At 42.9% G+C, this 20,394-nt stretch overlaps 1 protein-coding gene and 1 long non-coding RNA gene across 2 annotated transcripts; both read left to right on the forward strand.

Annotated features, from left to right (window-relative positions):
• The first annotated feature begins 18 nt into the window (after window positions 1-18).
• Window positions 19-19,702, forward strand: LOC102806261 (mitochondrial calcium uniporter regulator 1-like). The gene is made up of 8 exons (XM_006811915.2): window positions 19-237; window positions 380-493; window positions 1,192-1,295; window positions 2,667-2,768; window positions 3,490-3,531; window positions 17,257-17,328; window positions 17,848-17,962; window positions 19,494-19,702. The coding sequence occupies exons 1-8, from the start codon at window positions 51-53 to the stop codon at window positions 19,550-19,552; spliced, it is 795 nt and encodes a 264-aa protein (XP_006811978.1). The 5' UTR covers window positions 19-50; the 3' UTR covers window positions 19,553-19,702.
• LOC146741485 (uncharacterized) lies at window positions 6,011-6,963 on the forward strand. The gene is made up of 2 exons (XR_014929766.1): window positions 6,011-6,117; window positions 6,800-6,963. It is a non-coding gene; the product is annotated as an uncharacterized LOC146741485 (long non-coding RNA).
• Window positions 19,703-20,394: the final 692 nt, after the last annotated feature.

Raw genomic sequence — 20,394 nt, forward strand, 5'->3', positions numbered from 1 at the left:
TTGGTTTTAATTAGAAACCCGGAAGATAAACGCTAAGCCGGAAACCGAAAATGGCAGCGCGGTTGAGATGTCATGCTTCCAACGGTTTCCTTCGAAATCAAAATGGTTTTGAAGTATTTTCAAGGAAAGCATGTAGATATTGCCATATAAACAACAGATCGTTACTTAGTATACAATACGCAAGTTGTGAACCGAAACCATTAGTTCGCTTAGAGGGGAAACGAGCAACATCAACAGGTTAGTGAGATATCTCAGTGATCGTGATCGTTCGAATGAATAATGATGCAACGAGGACATTTAATTTCTCATGACACTGTTCTTATGCTATCTCTGTAGTTGACATCGACTAAATTATTTCACATTTCTCTCTTTATAATAGTTTTACATGAACGTAATATGTGTTATGATAGCCGAGATGTAGCTCTTCAAACTCCAGAAAAAATAGATTATTACTTTGACACGCATGCTTTGGTGAAAATAATGGATAAAAATGGTGAGTTAAACTTTTTCACATTTTAATAGCAAATATGTTTATAAATAATTTTAATGAACTTTGTATTATTAATAACCAAATGCAAAGAAGATAAAGGTGATGTAATTCGTAGATCATCAAAGGCGTGTACGTTATAAATAAAGTTATTTGAACTTCACAGAGACATTGAAGACCATGTTGCAGTGTCCAATAAGTTTGCCTTGTATAGTGTCCTCTGATATTTTCCTATGTACTAAGATCATTTTATGAATTTTAAAAATGGGTGTCCTTGCAAGTATGAAGATCACGCTCTGCACTTAAAGGGCGGTGGTTGTGCACTTAAAGGGCGGTGGTTGTGCACTTAAAGGGCGGTGGTTGTGCACTTAAAGGGTGGTGGTTGTGCACTTAAAGGGCGGTGGTTGTGCACTTAAAGGGCGGTGGTTGTGCACTTAAAGGGCGGTGGTTGTGTACTAAACCGTCAGTGACTTCTTTGATACCTTTCAACCACCAATGAAATTACCTAAATAAATTACCTAATTTCCTAAATGTCTCAGTTTATCTTCGTTTGTGCAACAGTCAACGTTGCCATCTTTGTTCATATGAAACTGATATATCCCGTATATGCATGGTGTGGCGACTACCGACCTTTAATCAGAACTCCAACTCTGTATATTGATTGATGATAGTTGTGTCAAATGATTGAATATAATTATTTGTAGGATTCAGTGAATCACAGGCAGAATGTTTGATATCCCTACTTGTAAAGATCATCAATAAAACAATGAATATTCAAAAGACAAACTCCGTGACGAAAGCACAGCAGGTAAAATAAAATGAATATTAACTGCCGGAGGAACAACATTTATGCAAATGAGATAGGCTTACAGCCAAAACAAAGTCAGCTTGGACGTTCAGTTGCGAGACGTAACAAAAAAAACGCAGCCAGTGATACATTTTAAAAATAAAAATACAAAATAAACGCAATCAGAGGCGCCGACCACGCACGTTGGTAATATATAGAACGCGTTGTGACAGTCTCACCAGCCTCTTTCACTGACGCAATATAATTATGCTATTTCCCAACGCACTTATATTTAATACATTGACGAAAAACACCACAAGAAAAATGTAAATCAAGCTTGTAATTACAAGTAACTCAACTCGAACGCAATATTCATCACTGGAAAAGTGGATAACTTCGAACCAGCCAGCTCATGACCGGAGACGTCCGGTCGTCTTCGTTGATAACTCGCTAATTCACCATAATCGTGGCGGTGAACTGTTTAGCTGATTTTTAAAAGATGGACATTCAATTCATATTCATCCCAACTTATTTGAAAATTCATTTGGAAATTTGAAACATTGTTAAAAAATCCTGTACAGGGATATGTCTGATGTCAACTGATATGATGCAATTATCCAGCCAGTACTAGAAATTATTGCTGATAGTAAACATGTTTTGTATTGGGAAGTTGGATACTTGAACGTGTAGTCCCGGGGCATGTAGTAGACGAGCATAATCGTACTGTCACATGTATTTCGTCTTAGCCTTAGCTTTGTCTTCATTGAATGTTTAGTTTGATAATTTATAAACATATATTCAGTGTGAGACTGTTGTTTTCAAGTTGTGTTAATACAAAGATGATTTAAACTTGTCCCTTCCATTGCCAACGTATTCAATATACGGAAATTGCATGCGTGTGTGCATTTGCGCGAGTGAAAGATGCATGTGAGATTTCATGTCGCAACGTGTTCTATTTATTTCCAACACACGTGGTCGGCGCCTTTGATTGCGTTTATTTTGTTCTTTCATACTCAAAATCTATCGCTGGCACCGTTTATTTCGTCATATCTCACAACTGAACGTCCAAGCTGACTTTGTTTTGGCTGTAATAGGCTTGGGCCAAAAAAACTGTGTCTCCAATAACCCTACCTTACCTAAATTAAACCATAAACTTTCCACATTTTTTTCCCGATTTATATTGTTTTCATATCGTCTCAGTTACTTGCTATTGCAAAGATGAAAATTACGTCATTTTATACATGACATAGAAGCATTTTTTTAGAAAATTTATGTAGAATATTCAGTAACAATAGCAATTTTGTCATGATTTAATTTAGCAGTGGTTGCTATAGTAATAAGCTCAATGTCTCAAGAATTTCTTGATTTCTCCATTTTTTTTCTTATTTTTAGGAAATTATGTTGCAGCAAGTAATGTCTCACATTGCTTCAGTCAAGAAAGATATGGTTATATTAGAAAAAAGTGAGTTTTCAGCACTAAGAAATGAAAATGAGGTGAGATTATTAGCCTAAGTAGCTTTAACTGGTCAAATAACAAATATTATGTAATGGGGATACTACCTTAATTTTGTGTCACATAATTAAGAACCACTACACAGATTCATGGATTAGTGATATTAATAGAACAGATTCTAAGCTTAGAACATACAGCCTCCTTAAAAATGATATCAGTACGTCACCATATCTGCATTTATTACATAATAGAGAAGACATCAAAGTAATGTCACACTTGAGATTGAGCTGCCATAAACTTCAAATTGAAGTTGGCAGAATGAAAGGCCAAAAATACCAGCAGAAAAAAGAATCTGTAAAAAATGCACTTCATCAGAAATTGAATATGAAATACATTTTGTAACAGGGTGTGATTTTTATAATACTGAAAGAGAAATACTTTATACAGAATTCACAAATGTACTCCCCACTTTTCAATCAGAAAACAATATAAACAAATTCAAAACTATTATTAATCAAGCATGTGATTAAATACTTAAAACTTTGTTTCAAGAAACATGACACATAGACATGTACTTATCATACATAATTGTATATCACCACACTATCTCAGGCTAATTAGCCATTTTATACTGCATTTATCTTAATTTTCTTTAACTTTTAAATTTATTACATAACAGCCTAAAATGATTTGTTAACTTTCATTATGGTGTAATAAATGAAATTATTATTATTATTAATTATGCATGGTTTTTTTTTGCAGAAACTTGTTATTGAAGCTAAGCAAATCAAGGAAAATTTGAAGGTGAGTTACAGACCAGTGAACATTAATGTTACAAAGAGTCTACAATACTTGTTTTGCACAATTCCTGCTTTTATTGTTTTCTTATTGAAACAAGTGTTCAATTTTCAGCCACTTTATATTTTCAGATAAGAAACAACTGTTTTTTATCTGTTCACTCACTTGCTTATTAACACCGACCACTTGTTTAAATACTGATCACTGGCACATTAGTTATCAAAAGATGATTTTAATGGTGAAGTTTAGGGATATAAAAAATATTAACTATTTGAGTGTTGTATTTCTTAAAATTAGGTGAAACTAATTTAGTTAATATCAAAACACAGCTTCAACACTATGAGCCCTTGTTGCATGACGCAGCTACTCATGATTTTCATGAGTTTGGGTAAAGTTTAAAAATGGAGACTAATGGATTGACCTTGTCTGACCGTATCCAGCCATATTTCACACACACACTTGGGTCAGGGAGACTAATGGATTGACCTTGTCCATCCGTGTCCAGCCATATTTCACACACACACTTGGGTCAGGGAGACTAATGGATTGACCTTGTCTGTCTGTACCCAGCCATATTTCACACACACACTTGGGTCAGGGAGACTAATGGATTGACCTTGTCTGTTCGTATCCAACCATATTTCACACACACACTTGGGTCAGGGAGACTAATGGATTGACCTTGTCTGACCGTATCCAGCCATATTTCACACACACACTTGGGTCAGGGAGACTAATGGATTGACCTTGTCCATCCGTATCCAGCCATATTTCACACACACACTTGGGTCAGGGAGACTAATGGATTGGCCTTGTCTGTCCGTATCCATATTTCACATACACACTTGGGTCAGGGAGACTAATTGATTGACCTTGTCCATCCGTATCCAGCCATATTTCACACACACACTTGGGTCAGGGAGACTAATGGATTGACCTTGTCTGTCCGTATCCAGCCATATTTCACACACACACTTGGGTCAGGGAGACTAATGGATTGACCTTGTCTATTCACTACATTCAATTACCCACCATAGACTCCGGTCAGTCAAAATGACTATTTTGTACTGTAGGCATTAATCAGCGATTCTGCCGGTGACGGAGAGATAGAATCCAGGTCAGGGGAAGCCCCATGACCTCAAGATTCTTTTACCTCTTACGTCACGAACCCACGTGACCGAGGCCACCTGGCAGCGCCACAGGTAGCCGTTCTTCTCTCTTAATTTCTTGTCTGTCCGTATCCAGCCATATTTCACACACACACTTGGGTCAGGGAGACTAATGGATTGACCTTGTCTATTCACTACGTTCAATTACCCACCATAGACTCCGGTCAGTCAAAATGACTATTTTGTACTGTAGGCATTAATCAGCGATTCTGCCGGTGACGGAGAGATAGAATCCAGGTCAGGGGAAGCCCCATGACCTCAAGATTCTTTTACCTCTTACGTCACGAACCCACGTGACCGAGGCCACCTGGCAGCGCCACAGGTAGCCGTTCTTCTCTCTTAATTTCTCTCCGCCTCGAGTGGAGATGAAATCTAGCGAGCTCTGCTGGATCGCCTGCTTTTTTTCCTGTCCAGATTTATAGCTTGGGTTGTTGCCGCTGCTCGGCATCCGACATGGTAGCTGGTAGGATAAGTTTTCCTTGTCTTTTTTTACCCTCGTGTCGTTTTCCCCTTTGTGTGTAGTATTTTTCACAGCAAAGAAATCAAAATCCGGCACCACTACGTGGTCACATGTTGATTTCATGGCGGCACCTTTTACAACTGTAATTTGTCTCCCTCATGCATGTCGTCTTTTATTTTTAATGTATTTAGCAATATATCGATGTAATGACAGCTCCAAGGCTCGCGGATTTTTTCTTCCGGTCTCCTCGTCTTTCGAGCCGACCGTACAGTGGTTTATTCAGAATTTACCAGCATAGAACCCGCATCCGAGATACTTTGTCGTGGCTACGTGTGGGTTTCGGGGTTTTTTGCGTGAAAGCGTGTTTTTTTTCACTGGAGTTCTGAGGCCTGAGATTTTCTTTCTCCGCCATCAAAATCGCTGACAATGACCGCGTCACAGCAAGGTCGCGCGTCCAGTAAACAAATCGGTTAAAGTGAGTTGCGTGTTTTGCATGAGTGGAAAGTCCTCACGCTCGGCTACTTCATGTAGCGGGACGTCGAGTAAGAGGCCCGACGGCGGAGGTACCGATATTTTCTTGGTCTCCCCCGCAGCACAGCAAATGTGATATCCCAGAGTTCAATGCGTTTTGTACCAACCAATATACACTTTATCTCCGCACGAGGGCGCAATTTCAAATTGAAAGAAAAACTGGCATACACGCTATCAGCATTCTATGACCTCAATTGATCCACCAGCCTCATTCCCAACTTGATACTGGAATTCTCATTTTTTTGATGTATTTGAAGTTTTTTACCCGAATTGTTTTAACCATTTCAATAAATAGTTATAGACTATAATTGATTATGCGAAATTACTGCATTTTTGGTGGTTTTTGGCCTACTCCTCTCACTGTTATGTTAGAATTACCGCGAGAGTGCCTCCTATGGATTTTCAACATGGCGGTTCACAATGTTACGTTCGGTAAGTCCTTTTTTATTACGTTTTACACGAAAAAAAAACAATTTTTAGAAAATAACGTTCGATTTCTTCAATTGTTGGCGCCTTTTTTGTTGCAAAAATGCTGGTCGTGAAAATGAAAAACGTAATTTTGTTCGGGATTTCAAGAGCTTTACAACGATATGTAGATCGACCATATACACGTTATGTCCCTCATAGAAGTAGTGAATAAAGTGTCATAATGTATTTTGTCATTAATTTGCATACCATATATTCACTATTGAGATAATATATACACTATTGAGATACTATGGGTATAGGGATAAAATGAACATTTTCCATGTATCTGTTTTTGATACCAATGCATTTCATTCGTTTCTCTCAATATTTTTTCTGACATATTATTCATAATAAATTATGTAATATTAAAGTGAGAATATACTAAATATAGTTTACATATAAATATACAAATGATTTTCAAAAAAAATGTGCCACGCCCCTTCCACTTGCCCCATTACTCCAGTAAACGTGACACACATTGATGTGTTTGAAGTTGAAGAATTAATACCTAGAAAATAGTGTCATTACAAATTTGACAATTTAGGCTGACTTTAGAATAGTTTTACCAAGTGTAAATAATAATTTATTATTATGACAGATTTTTGATATTAAATATTGAGATTAGTAATCTTGTGTTTTGTTTCAGATCTTTTGTGCTGAACTTACCATGGACAGTTTGCATGTGACGAGTGATACCTGGCTTGATTTTATATACAACATGGAGATGTGATGCACATGGTGTGCATTTGTATTCCTTGTGTGTGCCAAATAAAATTTCAAAATGTGATTCAGCAGAATCCAACAAATTCACTTCAGTGTGTTCAGTGTATTTAATTTCAAATGCTAGTGAAGCTGCTTCAAGTTTTTTATCAAGTTTGTTAAGATCATCTTTTTTAGTAACTTGAAGTAACTTTGCTGTATGATTTGCTTCATTAATTTTAACCTTGGTATCAAATTGGTCGACCAGTTTTGATTCATATTGCTTCACATCATGTTTTTGATCTTCAGATAACTTTGCAAACTTTTGTATAAATTCCAGTTGTTGGTTGATCTTTTGAGCACAGTCGAACACGCTCCCTCTCACATATTAAAGTGAAAGGAGATGCAGTTCGTTCGCGTCAGATACAGCCAGTACTCCGGGCGTTCCCTCAGAGTCATCCATCTGTATGACTCGGTGAGCCACGCTTTTGGGGTGAGGCGGAGTATCATCGATCCCAGTGATACGATGTATATACCCCCACCCTTGATCCTAAAGCAACCACCTAAGGTTGCTTCAACGCTTATGGGATCACGGCGTCAGGATCCAAAGCAACCCCGTCGGCAAGTCTCTCCCTGTCCGCCTGAGTGCGGAGTGGGGCGCAGAGCATGCAAACGATGTTGATGGGCGGCGTTGGTCAGCCGTGGAGGATGTAATGCTTAAGGCCCCCGAGTGGGGATAACATAAAGCAACACTTCCCACTGGACCAAACACTACCCGGTCGGTGTGGTTTCGGGATCAGACCCCATCTAGCCCTGAGGGCAGAGTTGCTTGAGCACATTATGCGTGACCAGCACTCTGGAGACCTTGGAGGCAGAACGCACCAGCCTCCTAGACCAGGCGACATTTTTACTGGTGGGCCACCGCACATGTACATGCGACACCCCCTAGTGTCGCCTGGCTCTCTTGGCCAGGGCCACTACTGTGCTACGAGACGCGGTCTTAGACGCACGTGTTTTCGCCGACAAGCTGAGCCGGGGTACGTCCCCGCCTCAGTGACGCAGACTGGACTTCCTCCACCCTCTTTGTTCAGGGAATGGTGGGTACAGTCTCGGAGCTTTGGAGTGCAATGAACCGGAGGGTTCAGTTTGAATCCGCTCACCAGTTGGTCCTACCATGGGCAATCGGAGGGCACCCCAAGCACAGAAAACACAACGCCCTAGGGCGTTGTCTGCTAGCTGGAGTCAGCCAGGAGGCAAGCGCTTATATCCTTCCATGGGAGGGGAGGGTAGTGGCGTGCCCCCAGGGAGGTAAGAGCCAGGTGGTGGCTCCTCACCCTCCCTGGGCGGACGTCTACCCGGCAGCTGGGGAGGCATGTTTGACGCTCACTTCTGCAACCGGGGGGAACAGGCACGTGTTCGGTGAATGGCCAGGTCACAACTTAGTGACTACTTCAGGCCTTGGGGAACTCACCTCATGGGGGAAGGAAGCACACCCCCCCCCCCTCGCAACTGCCGAACACGTGGCCACATATCCCTGTCAACACAGATTACGCCAGTGTAGTCCGGTTTGGAGACAACGGGTGACCGATCCCTGGACCTTTCCAGGTGGTAACATCAGTTTACGGGATACTGCTGAAATCTCCTTTTCCCCCCGTCAGTGTCTCCCCTGTTGGGCACTGCCAGGGGACTCCCGCAAGGCGGAAGCAATCAGACAGGAAGTAGCAGTTTGCTGGGGAAAGACGCCATACACAGGGTACATCAGCCGGAGCTAAGGCCAGGCTTCTACCCAAATGTGTTCGTAGTACCAAATCTACAAATGGCAGGCGTCCAGTTTTGGACCTAGGCAGACTGAATCAGTACGTGCTCCTCGATCGGTTCCACATGGAGACACCATTCAGGGTTCTTCTCTCCATCCACAGTTTTGACTGGCTAGCCCCGCTAGACTTAAGCGGGGCCTACCTGCACGTACTGATGCACCCAGCGAGTTGCCATCTCCTTCGAATCGCCCAGCTGGGCCACGTATTTGAATCTCGGGTGCCTCCCCGTTCGGGTTAGGCACAGCACCCTACGTGTTCACCAGAGTGATGAAACAGGTAGTGCTGCTGCTTCACCAGATGTCGGTACACCTCTATCCGTACCCAGACTTCCGGTTACCAACAACCCGGGCAAGGGGTAATAGCCAAACGTGTCAGGCTAACACAGGATTCACTTCACCAGTTGGGCTCCTTGGTAAATCGACAAGTCCCACCTCGACCCAACGTGCAGTTGGTGTCCCTGGGCATGGAGTTTTGACACAGAGGTATGCTTGGCTTAGCTATTTCAGCCGCCCGGTATAACGCTTGTTATAGCGCCGAGCTCTCCTATGGGAACTAGATAGGCGGGTTTCGATCTCGGACCAAGTGAAGGAAGCCCTGCCCTGGTGGTCGTCACTGGCCAAACTCGAACAGGGGAGCCCCTTGGGCCCGCTCGCCGCAGGTATGACTCTGGTAACAGATACCAGTTGGGGAGCTCATCTATTGGGCCAATAAGCCCAAGGATATGGCCCCCGCATTAGTTTTGGGACTACCATATCAACCGGCTCGAACTGAGAGCAGTGTACTGAGCACTACCACGCTTTCTACCCGTAGTTCGAGACCACAGAGTCCTGCTCCGCACAGGCAACGCAGCGGTGGTCTCCTTCAAGAAGGAGGGGGGACGCGTTCCCCATCATTGTCAGTCCTAGCGGAGCAAAATCCTCCTTTGGTGCCTGGAATACAATGTGGAGCTAACCGCACACCACCTTCCAGGGGTGAGGAACAGTCTGGCGACGCCCTTTCAAGGCGGCTCCGTCTCCAGAACACGGAGTAGCTGATACCCCAGTGGGTAGCCTCTAGGCTGTTTCGGCCGTGGGACGGTCCAAGGTTGGACCGTTTTGCCGCACCCCGGAACGCCAAGCTACCGACGTACGTAGCACTCCTGCTGACGTACGTAACACTCCTGGGCCAGGGTCACTTTGCTAGCCCCGTGGACCCACTTAGTTGTGTACGTCTTTCCTCCCTTCTCGTTAGTTCACCGGGCACCGAAGAAAAGCTTCGACAGGTGCACACCCACATATTATCATGGGTTACACCCAATTGGCCAAGCAAGGCCTAGTTTCCACTTCTGTTGGGAAGGCTAGTCGAAGCGCCAGCAGTGCTTCCGGACTTACCGGACCTGCCGTCCCAACCAGACGGCGCACTACCAACGAGCCCAGCAGGTATCACTTACACGCATAGAGGCTCTCAGTAGACCCGCACATACGAAAGCCTTATCTGAGCGGGCTGCCAACGTCCTGGCCAGGGCGAACAGGGATTCCACCTACGCGGCCTACATTTCTAGGCTGCAAGCATACACTGATTGGTTGTGGCGGAAGGGAGATTGATCCATACCATCTCTCTATTGGCCAGGTAGCAGGCTCCTTCGTCCACCTGTTTGACAAAGTGGGTTTGTTCTACGCAGCGAGTGTTGGCTACAGGTTGGTCTTGTCCCCCACCACTCAGAACATACGGGAACAAGACTAGCCGATTGTTCTATTTTTAAAAGACTATATACTGCTTTCCAGGCGCCAAGACCCCATACAAGGGAGTCGCCCAACTGGGACTCGTCGACTGTGTTGTCTGCTCTAAGCAGACTGCCTTTTGACCCTCTCCAATCAGCACCACTCAATTTTTTGATGTGGAAAATAGTCTTCCTACTGGCCCTCGCCTCAGGTAGGCGCCGGTCAAAGCTAGGCGCGCACTATCCTTTGCGGACGGTCGTGCCGCTTTTATGGGCGATCAAGTTGTACTAAGACACGAATCGGGTTCTCGCCAAGAACCAAATCCCAGGACACGATCCTCAACCGATCGTCATCCCCCGGCTGGCAAATATTGTCAGTCCGGAGGATCAGGAGGAATTGCTTCTCTGCCCGGTCCGAGCGCTGAGTTGCTACGAGAACCGTACCAGGTTTTCTAGACGGGGAACCAAACACATGTTTTTGTGTTACGGCCCTGGCAAGCGGGATAAGCCGGTTTCCCCGACTTCCATCCCCAGGAGGATTAATGCGATTCTACTGGAGGTCTATAATACACTATCCTCCTCAACACAGACCTTGCAGAGACACCAAGTACAAGAACATGAGGTCCGTGCGATTGCTAACTCACTAGCGCTAGCGTCAGGTGCCCCCTCAAACACATTCTGAGGGCAGGCTTCTGGAGAACGCGGAACGTCTTCATCAACTACTACCTAGGAGATACCCAATCTATTGAGCAGGGTCTCTTCAGGTTAGGCCCCGTCGTAGCGGGTCAGGTCTTGTTTGCTGACCCAGCCCGAACGACTGCAGGGGCCTCTGTGCATAGGCGATAAGTCAGTCTCTGCATTTTTGCGGGCAGATTGTCTGTTCCACTAGCACTTCTTGGAAGCTCCCAGGTTTCGCTTCTGTCGACCTACGCCCTCATGCGAACTGTTTCGGTCCTACTTCCAGCTTATCACCCCCGAGTTCGGCTTGGGTCTAGCTTTCTCGGGCACACCGAACCCTGTCACCACAGCAGCATTGGCTTCTTGCTTCTGGGACAGCACAGGCAAGGTAAGACACCACCTTCTTGGGTCTTAACTTAGGTTTTTGGGTTTGTTTTTCATCCCGGACTGGGGGAAAGTCTTTCATCATTTTCTCGGAAAAACCCGCCACCTATCGGTGTCTGACTCTGCCTACAGTTCAAAATAGTCATTTTGACTGACCGGAGTCTATGGTGGGTAATTGAACGTAGTGAATTTAGGCGAGGGTTCTCCGAACCCGCCTATTCACATAGTTCATACCCATCATAGACTCTGCGTCCCCCCCCAACCTCCCCACTCTTTCCGTCGCATTGGTTTAAGTCCTCGAGGCGGAGAGAAAGGAACCAGGACGGCTACCTGTGGCGCTGCCAGGTGGCCTCGGTCACGTGGGTTTGTGACGTAAGGGGTAAAAGAATCTTGAGGTCATGGGGCTTCCCCTGACCTGGATTCTATCTCTCCGTCACCGGCAGAATCGCTGATTAATCCCTACAGTTCAAAATAGTCATTTTGACTGACCGGAGTCTATGGTGGGTATGAACTATGTGAATAGGTGGGTTCGGAGAACCCTCGCCTAAGTCCGTATCCAGCCATATTTCACACACACACTTGGGTCAGGGAGACTAATGGATTGGCCTTGTCTGTCCGTATTCATATATCACATACACACTTGGGTCAGGGAGACTAATGGATTGACCTTCTCTGTCCGTATCCAGCCATATTTCACACATACACTTGGGTCAGGGAGACTAATGGATTGACCTTGTCCATCCGTATCCAGCCATATTTCACACACACACTTGGGTCAGGGAGACTAATGGATTGACCTTGTCTGTTCGTATCCAGCCATATTTCACACACACACACTTGGGTCAGGGAGACTAATGGATTGACCTTCTCTGTCCGTATCCAGCCATATTTCACACATACACTTGGGTCAGGGAGACTAATGGATCGGCCTTGTCTGTCCGTATCCATCCATATTTCACATACACACTTGGGTCAGGGAGACTAATGGATTGACCTTGTCTGTCCGTATCCAGCCATATTTCACACACACACTTGGGTCAGGGAGACTAATGGATTGACCTTGTCTGTCCGTACCCAGCCATATTTCACACACACACTTGGGTCAGGGAGACTAATGGATTGACCTTGTCTGTCCGTATCCAGCCATATTTCACACACACACTTGGGTCAGGGAGACTAATGGATCGGCCTTGTCTGTCCGTATCCAGCCATATTTCACATACACGCTTGGGTCAGGGAGACAAATGGATTGACCTTGTCTGTCCTTATCCATATTTCACACACACACGTGGGTCAGGGAGACTAATGGATTGACCTTGTCTGTCCTTATCCATATATCACGTACACACTTGGGTCAGGGAGACTAATGGATTGACATTGTCTGTCCGTATCCAGCCATATTTTACACACACACTTGGGTCAGGGAGACTAATGGATTGACCTTGTCTGACCGTATCCAGCCATATTTCACACACACACTTGGGTCAGGGAGACTAATGGATTGACCTTGTCTGTCCGTATCCAGCCATATTTCACACACACACTTGGGTCAGGGAGACTAATGGATTGACCTTGTCTGTCCGTATCCAGCCATATTTCACACACACACTTGGGTCAGGGAGACTAATGGATTGACCTTGTCTGTCCGTATCCAGCCATATTTCACACACACGCTTGGGTCAGGGAGACTAATGGATTGACCTTGTCTGTCCGTATCCAGCCATATTTCACACACACACTTGGGTCAGGGAGACTAATGGATTGACCTTGTCTGTCCGTATCCAGCCATATTTCACACACACACTTGGGTCAGGGAGACTAATGGATTGACCTTGTCTGTCCTTATCCATATATCACGTACACACTTGGGTCAGGGAGACTAATGGATTGACATTGTCTGTCCGTATCCAGCCATATTTTACACACACACTTGGGTCAGGGAGACTAATGGATTGACCTTGTCTGTCCGTATCCAGCCATATTTCACACACACACTTGGGTCAGGGAGACTAATGGATTGACCTTGTCTGACCGTATCCAGCCATATTTCACACACACACTTGGGTCAGGGAGACTAATGGATTGACCTTGTCTGACCGTATCCAGCCATATTTCACACACACACTTGGGTCAGGGAGACTAATGGATTGACCTTGTCTGTCCGTATCCAGCCATATTTCACACACACACTTGGGTCAGGGAGACTAATGGATTGACCTTGTCTGTCCGTATCCAGCCATATTTCACACACACACACTTGGGTCAGGGAGACTAATGGATTGACCTTGTCTGACCGTATCCAGCCATATTTCACACACACACTTGGGTCAGGGAGACTAATGGATTGACCTTGTCTGTCCGTATCCAGCCATATTTCATACACACACTTGGGTCAGGGAGACTAATGGATTGACCTTGTCTGTCCGTATCCAGCCATATTTCACACACACACACTTGGGTCAGGGAGACTAATGGATTGACCTTGTCTGTCCGTATCCAGCCATATTTCACACACACACTTGGGTCAGGGAGACTAATGGATTGACCTTGTCTGTCCGTATCCAGCCATATTTCACACACACACACTTGGGTCAGGGAGACTAATGGATTGACCTTGTCTGACCGTATCCAGCCATATTTCATACACACACTTGGGTCAGGGAGACTAATGGATTGACCTTGTCTGTCCGTATCCAGCCATATTTCACACACACACTTGGGTCAGGGAGACTAATGGATTGACCTTGTCTGTCCGTATCCAGCCATATTTCACACACACACTTGGGTCAGGGAGACTAATGGATTGACCTTGTCCATCCGTATCCAGCCATATTTTACACACACACTTGGGTCAGGGAGACTAATGGATTGACCTTGTCTGACCGTATCCAGCCATATTTCACACACACGCTTGGGTCAGGGAGACTAATGGATTGACCTTGTCTGTCCGTATCCAGCCATATTTCACACACACACTTGGGTCAGGGAGACTAATGGATTGACCTTGTCTGTCCGTATCCAGCCATATTTCACACACACACTTGTGTCAGGGAGACTAATGGATTGACCTTGTCTGTCCTTATCCATATATCACGTACACACTTGGGTCAGGGAGACTAATGGATTGACATTGTCTGTCCGTATCCAGCCATATTTTACACACACACTTGGGTCAGGGAGACTAATGGATTGACCTTGTCTGTCCGTATCCAGCCATATTTCACACACACACTTGGGTCAGGGAGACTAATGGATTGACCTTGTCTGTCCGTATCCAGCCATATTTCACACACACACTTGGGTCAGGGAGACTAATGGATTGACCTTGTCTGTCCGTATCCAGCCATATTTCACACACACGCTTGGGTCAGGGAGACTAATGGATTGACCTTGTCTGTCCGTATCCAGCCATATTTCACACACACACTTGGGTCAGGGAGACTAATGGATTGACCTTGTCTGTCCGTATCCAGCCATATTTCACACACACACTTGGGTCAGGGAGACTAATGGATTGACCTTGTCTGTCCTTATCCATATATCACGTACACACTTGGGTCAGGGAGACTAATGGATTGACATTGTCTGTCCGTATCCAGCCATATTTTACACACACACTTGGGTCAGGGAGACTAATGGATTGACCTTGTCTGTCCGTATCCAGCCATATTTCACACACACACTTGGGTCAGGGAGACTAATGGATTGACCTTGTCTGACCGTATCCAGCCATATTTCACACACACACTTGGGTCAGGGAGACTAATGGATTGACCTTGTCTGACCGTATCCAGCCATATTTCACACACACACTTGGGTCAGGGAGACTAATGGATTGACCTTGTCTGTCCGTATCCAGCCATATTTCACACACACACTTGGGTCAGGGAGACTAATGGATTGACCTTGTCTGTCCGTATCCAGCCATATTTCACACACACACACTTGGGTCAGGGAGACTAATGGATTGACCTTGTCTGACCGTATCCAGCCATATTTCACACACACACTTGGGTCAGGGAGACTAATGGATTGACCTTGTCTGTCCGTATCCAGCCATATTTCATACACACACTTGGGTCAGGGAGACTAATGGATTGACCTTGTCTGTCCGTATCCAGCCATATTTCACACACACACACTTGGGTCAGGGAGACTAATGGATTGACCTTGTCTGTCCGTATCCAGCCATATTTCACACACACACTTGGGTCAGGGAGACTAATGGATTGACCTTGTCTGTCCGTATCCAGCCATATTTCACACACACACACTTGGGTCAGGGAGACTAATGGATTGACCTTGTCTGACCGTATCCAGCCATATTTCATACACACACTTGGGTCAGGGAGACTAATGGATTGACCTTGTCTGTCCGTATCCAGCCATATTTCACACACACACTTGGGTCAGGGAGACTAATGGATTGACCTTGTCTGTCCGTATCCAGCCATATTTCACACACACACTTGGGTCAGGGAGACTAATGGATTGACCTTGTCCATCCGTATCCAGCCATATTTTACACACACACTTGGGTCAGGGAGACTAATGGATTGACCTTGTCTGACCGTATCCAGCCATATTTCACACACACGCTTGGGTCAGGGAGACTAATGGATTGACCTTGTCTGTCCGTATCCAGCCATATTTCACACACACACTTGGGTCAGGGAGACTAATGGATTGACCTTGTCTGTCCGTATCCAGCCATATTTCACACACACACTTGTGTCAGGGAGACTAATGGATTGACCTTGTCTGTCCTTATCCATATATCACGTACACACTTGGGTCAGGGAGACTAATGGATTGACATTGTCTGTCCGTATCCAGCCATATTTTACACACACACTTGGGTCAGGGAGACTAATGGATTGACCTTGTCTGTCCGTATCCAGCCATATTTCACACACACACTTGGGTCAGGGAGACTAATGGATTGACCTTGTCTGACCGTATCCAGCCATATTTCACACACACACTTGGGTCAGGGAGACTAATGGATTGACCTTGTCTGACCGTATCCAGCCATATTTCACACACACACTTGGGTCAGGGAGACTAATGGATTGACCTTGTCTGTCCGTATCCAGCCATATTTCACACACACACTTGGGTCAGGGAGACTAATGGATTGACCTTGTCTGTCCGTATCCAGCCATATTTCACACACACACTTGGGTCAGGGAGACTAATGGATTGACCTTGTCTGTCCGTATCCAGCCATATTTCACACACACAATGCAGTTGAGTTATATCTTCGACATGCCTTGACCAATCCAGATTAAATTTCACACTACAAAATGGTAGTATATGATGGCATGATGATATTTTTGGTGTTCTAGTCGCAAGAAACTCTGGGAAGGATAATGACATTATATCTAACAAAAAAAAAAGATTCACCCCCTCTGTTTTTTCACATATGACTTATTCAACTTATTCGCAAAACATAAACAACTTGCGAAGACTCTTGTGCATTATAATATTGCCAAAATGGCCACTACCCACTAAAATGCAACCAACATTTTCTCAGAAATTAGGCTGGTAACCCCCAACTTTTTGAGTCAATATTATTATATTGCCAGGAAGTACAATTTATTGGAAAATTAATAAATTCTAGGTATTTGCATTTACGAGTAGACAGTGTAAATATTCAGCCAAAAATGTATACATTTCCCACTGGGAAACCAACAACTGACAGTCCTATCATAACAAGTGAAGTATTCCAAATGCAACCACCGCATCAAAGTCTAATGCGACCATTCTGACAGAACTACTGACACATTGTGTCAATAAAAACATATCAATTTCTGTTCCTCTCAGGATGAAGTTGTGAAAATGAAGAGCAGTGTCAGTTTAGATCTGAATTTAGAGAGAAGCAGGGCAAAAGATGTGGTAAGTCAACTGTTTCTATGGTTACCTGAAACTGTTGATACATTACCTGAGTGAGTTTTCAGTATGGAATATGATTGTATTGCCAATTTTTAGAAAAACATATATTAAGTTTGATTCCCCCAAACCTGAGGTCTGCCACTTTGCATTTAAATATTGAAGAAGCATTCTGTGGACACCATCACTTGAACAATAAAGAAGCATTCTGTGGACACCATCACTTGAACAATAAAGAAGCATTCTGTGGACACCATCACTTGAACAATAAAGAAGCATTCTGTGGACACCATCACTTGAACAATAAAGAAGCATTCTGTGGACACCATCACTTGAACAATAAAGAAGCATTCTGTGGACACCATCACTTGAACAATAAAGAAGCATTTTGTGGACACCATCACTTGAACAATAATTCATTATACTATGTTGCAGGTCTCACGACTTTGTTGTCCCCTCTCCAAAATTTAGTGTGCTTCAAATTAATTAATCATATCATTTTTTCCTCAACTTATTATTTCTTAGGAAGCTGAACTGCGTAAAAGTACGGAGCTTATTGACAAAAGAATAGACACAGAAATTGCCAATGTTAAAGCCTTTATTGAATCTAATAAGTATGAGACATTGAAATACATGGGAGGTATGACTATACCCAGTATACTGTGCAATTAAATAGAAACTCATAGTTTTAAATCAGAGTTATATCTATTCAGAAAGTATCTGTGATATTATTATTGATTGCCCGTCACAGAGCTGGATGGTACACTTTACCAGTAAACTTTACCATTAGACTACCAGTAGACTTTACCAGCAGACTTTACCAGTAAACTTTACCATTAGACTACCAGTAGACTTTACCAGTAAACTTTACCATTAGACTACCAGTAGACTTTACCATTAGACTACCAGTAAACTTTACCATTAGACTACCAGTAAACTTTACCATTAGACTACCAGTAGACTTTACCATTAGACTACCAGTAGACTTTACCAGTAAACTTTACCATTAGACTACCAGTAGACTTTACCAGTAAACTTTACCATTAGACTACCAGTAGACTTTACCAGTAAACTTTACCATTAGACTACCAGTAGACTTTACCATTAGACTACCAGTAGACTTTACCATTAGACTACCAGTAGACTTTACCATTAGACTACCAGTAGACTTTACCATTAGACTACCAGTAAACTTTACCATTAGACTACCAGTAAACTTTACTAGTAGACTTTACCATTAGACTACCAGTAAACTTTACCATTAGACTACCAGTAGACTTTGCCAGTAAACTTTACCATTAGACTACCAGTAGACTTTACCAGTAAACTTTACCATTAGACTACCAGTAAACTTTACCAGTAAACTTTACCATTAGACTACCAGTAAACTTTACCATTAGACTACCAGTAGACTTTGCCAGTAAACTTTACCATTAGACTACCAGTAGACTTTGCCAGTAAACTTTACCATTAGACTACCAGTAGACTTTGCCAGTAAACTTTACCATTAGACTACCAGTAAACTTTACCATTAGACTACCAGTAAACTTTACCATTAGACTACCAGTAGACTTTGCCAGTAAACTTTACCATTAGACTACCAGTAAACTTTACCATTAGACTACCAGTAAACTTTACCATTAGACTACCAGTAGACTTTACCAGTAAATTTTACCATTTGACTACCAGTAAACTTTACCATTAGACTACCAGTAAACTTTACCAGTAAACTTTACCATTAGACTACCAGTAAACTTTACCATTAGACTACCAGTAGACTTTGCCAGTAAACTTTACCATTAGACTACCAGTAGACTTTGCTAGTAAACTAGATTTTACAAGTAGACTACAGTACCTACAATCACAGACCTCTAAGGTCTATGCTCCAATACACTTTACCAGTTGAATACCAGTAAATATGAGTAGTTTTTACCAGTGGACTTTACCAGTAGAATACAGTAGGATACTTATCATGTATATTACAGTAGACTTTATTCAAACTTTACCAGTAGTTTTTACAAGACTGGACTTCACCAGTATACATTTTTGTACATTACCAGTATACATGAATTAATAGAATAATGTTTGTTGATTCAATAAATATGTTATTATCAATTGTATGCCAGCTGACTGCTGTAAGTGTCTCTAATTCTGTGTCTTCTTAATTTCAGGTACAATTGTTGCATCTCTTGGTGTTGTATTGACCTTTTGGAGATTGTTCATGGTGTAACAGCCTCACCACCGAGTGATCCTGCCAAGCTGCAGACAACAACAAGTATTTAGAAATAAAATTTGGTTTTTATGTTTAATGAATTTTCATTTATAAGTATTATATTTTATGTCTTTATATTTATGAATAAATTATTTAGAAATTATGCAATGCTTTCAGTGTTTTGCTTCTTTTTTTCATAGAAATAGATTTTCTGTCAGTTTGCTGATGTCATCTATTTGGAACCACCTTTCACAACTTTTCAGATAATTTTCTTATCTTCTGAATGTGGCTTGCAATCTTGCATACAACATTCTCGTCCTTCAATGCAACTTTTATGATTTTTCAGGCAACTTTTTCATCTTATTAAACAATTTTGCTATCTTTCAAAAAACCTTCTCTGACTTTTGTTTGTCTAAACCAGCTATGTAAACTTTTTATACAACCGTTCCACCTTCCAATGCAACTGGCACTATTTTGCGGACGAATTTTCCAATTTCAACACTAAGGGCAGGAAAAAAAATTCTGTTTCTTGTTTCATGGAAATTTTAAAATGACGATGCGTTTTTTTTTTGTTTTTTTTTTAATACTGAGCTAAAATGGGGGAAATTTGAGACAACTGCGAGTACAAGCGTATTTTGGAATGCTTTAGAATAAAAAACAAGCAGCCTGTCGGCTGAGATAGCTCCGCTGTTAGCAATGCACATTTCAATTAAAGAATAGATATCATTAAAAAAATGAACAATATGTATAGTATCGAAGCAATGGGACTTGCTGTTTTCAACATAAATTCAAAAATATCATTTTTCACCAAAAATAATCATCAAAATTAGATAATTGAAGATATCACCACGAAATTAATA

Source organism: Saccoglossus kowalevskii, chromosome 6 (assembly GCF_978046115.1).
Source record: "Saccoglossus kowalevskii chromosome 6, keSacKowa6.1, whole genome shotgun sequence".
Taxonomy (NCBI): Eukaryota; Metazoa; Hemichordata; class Enteropneusta; family Harrimaniidae; genus Saccoglossus; species Saccoglossus kowalevskii.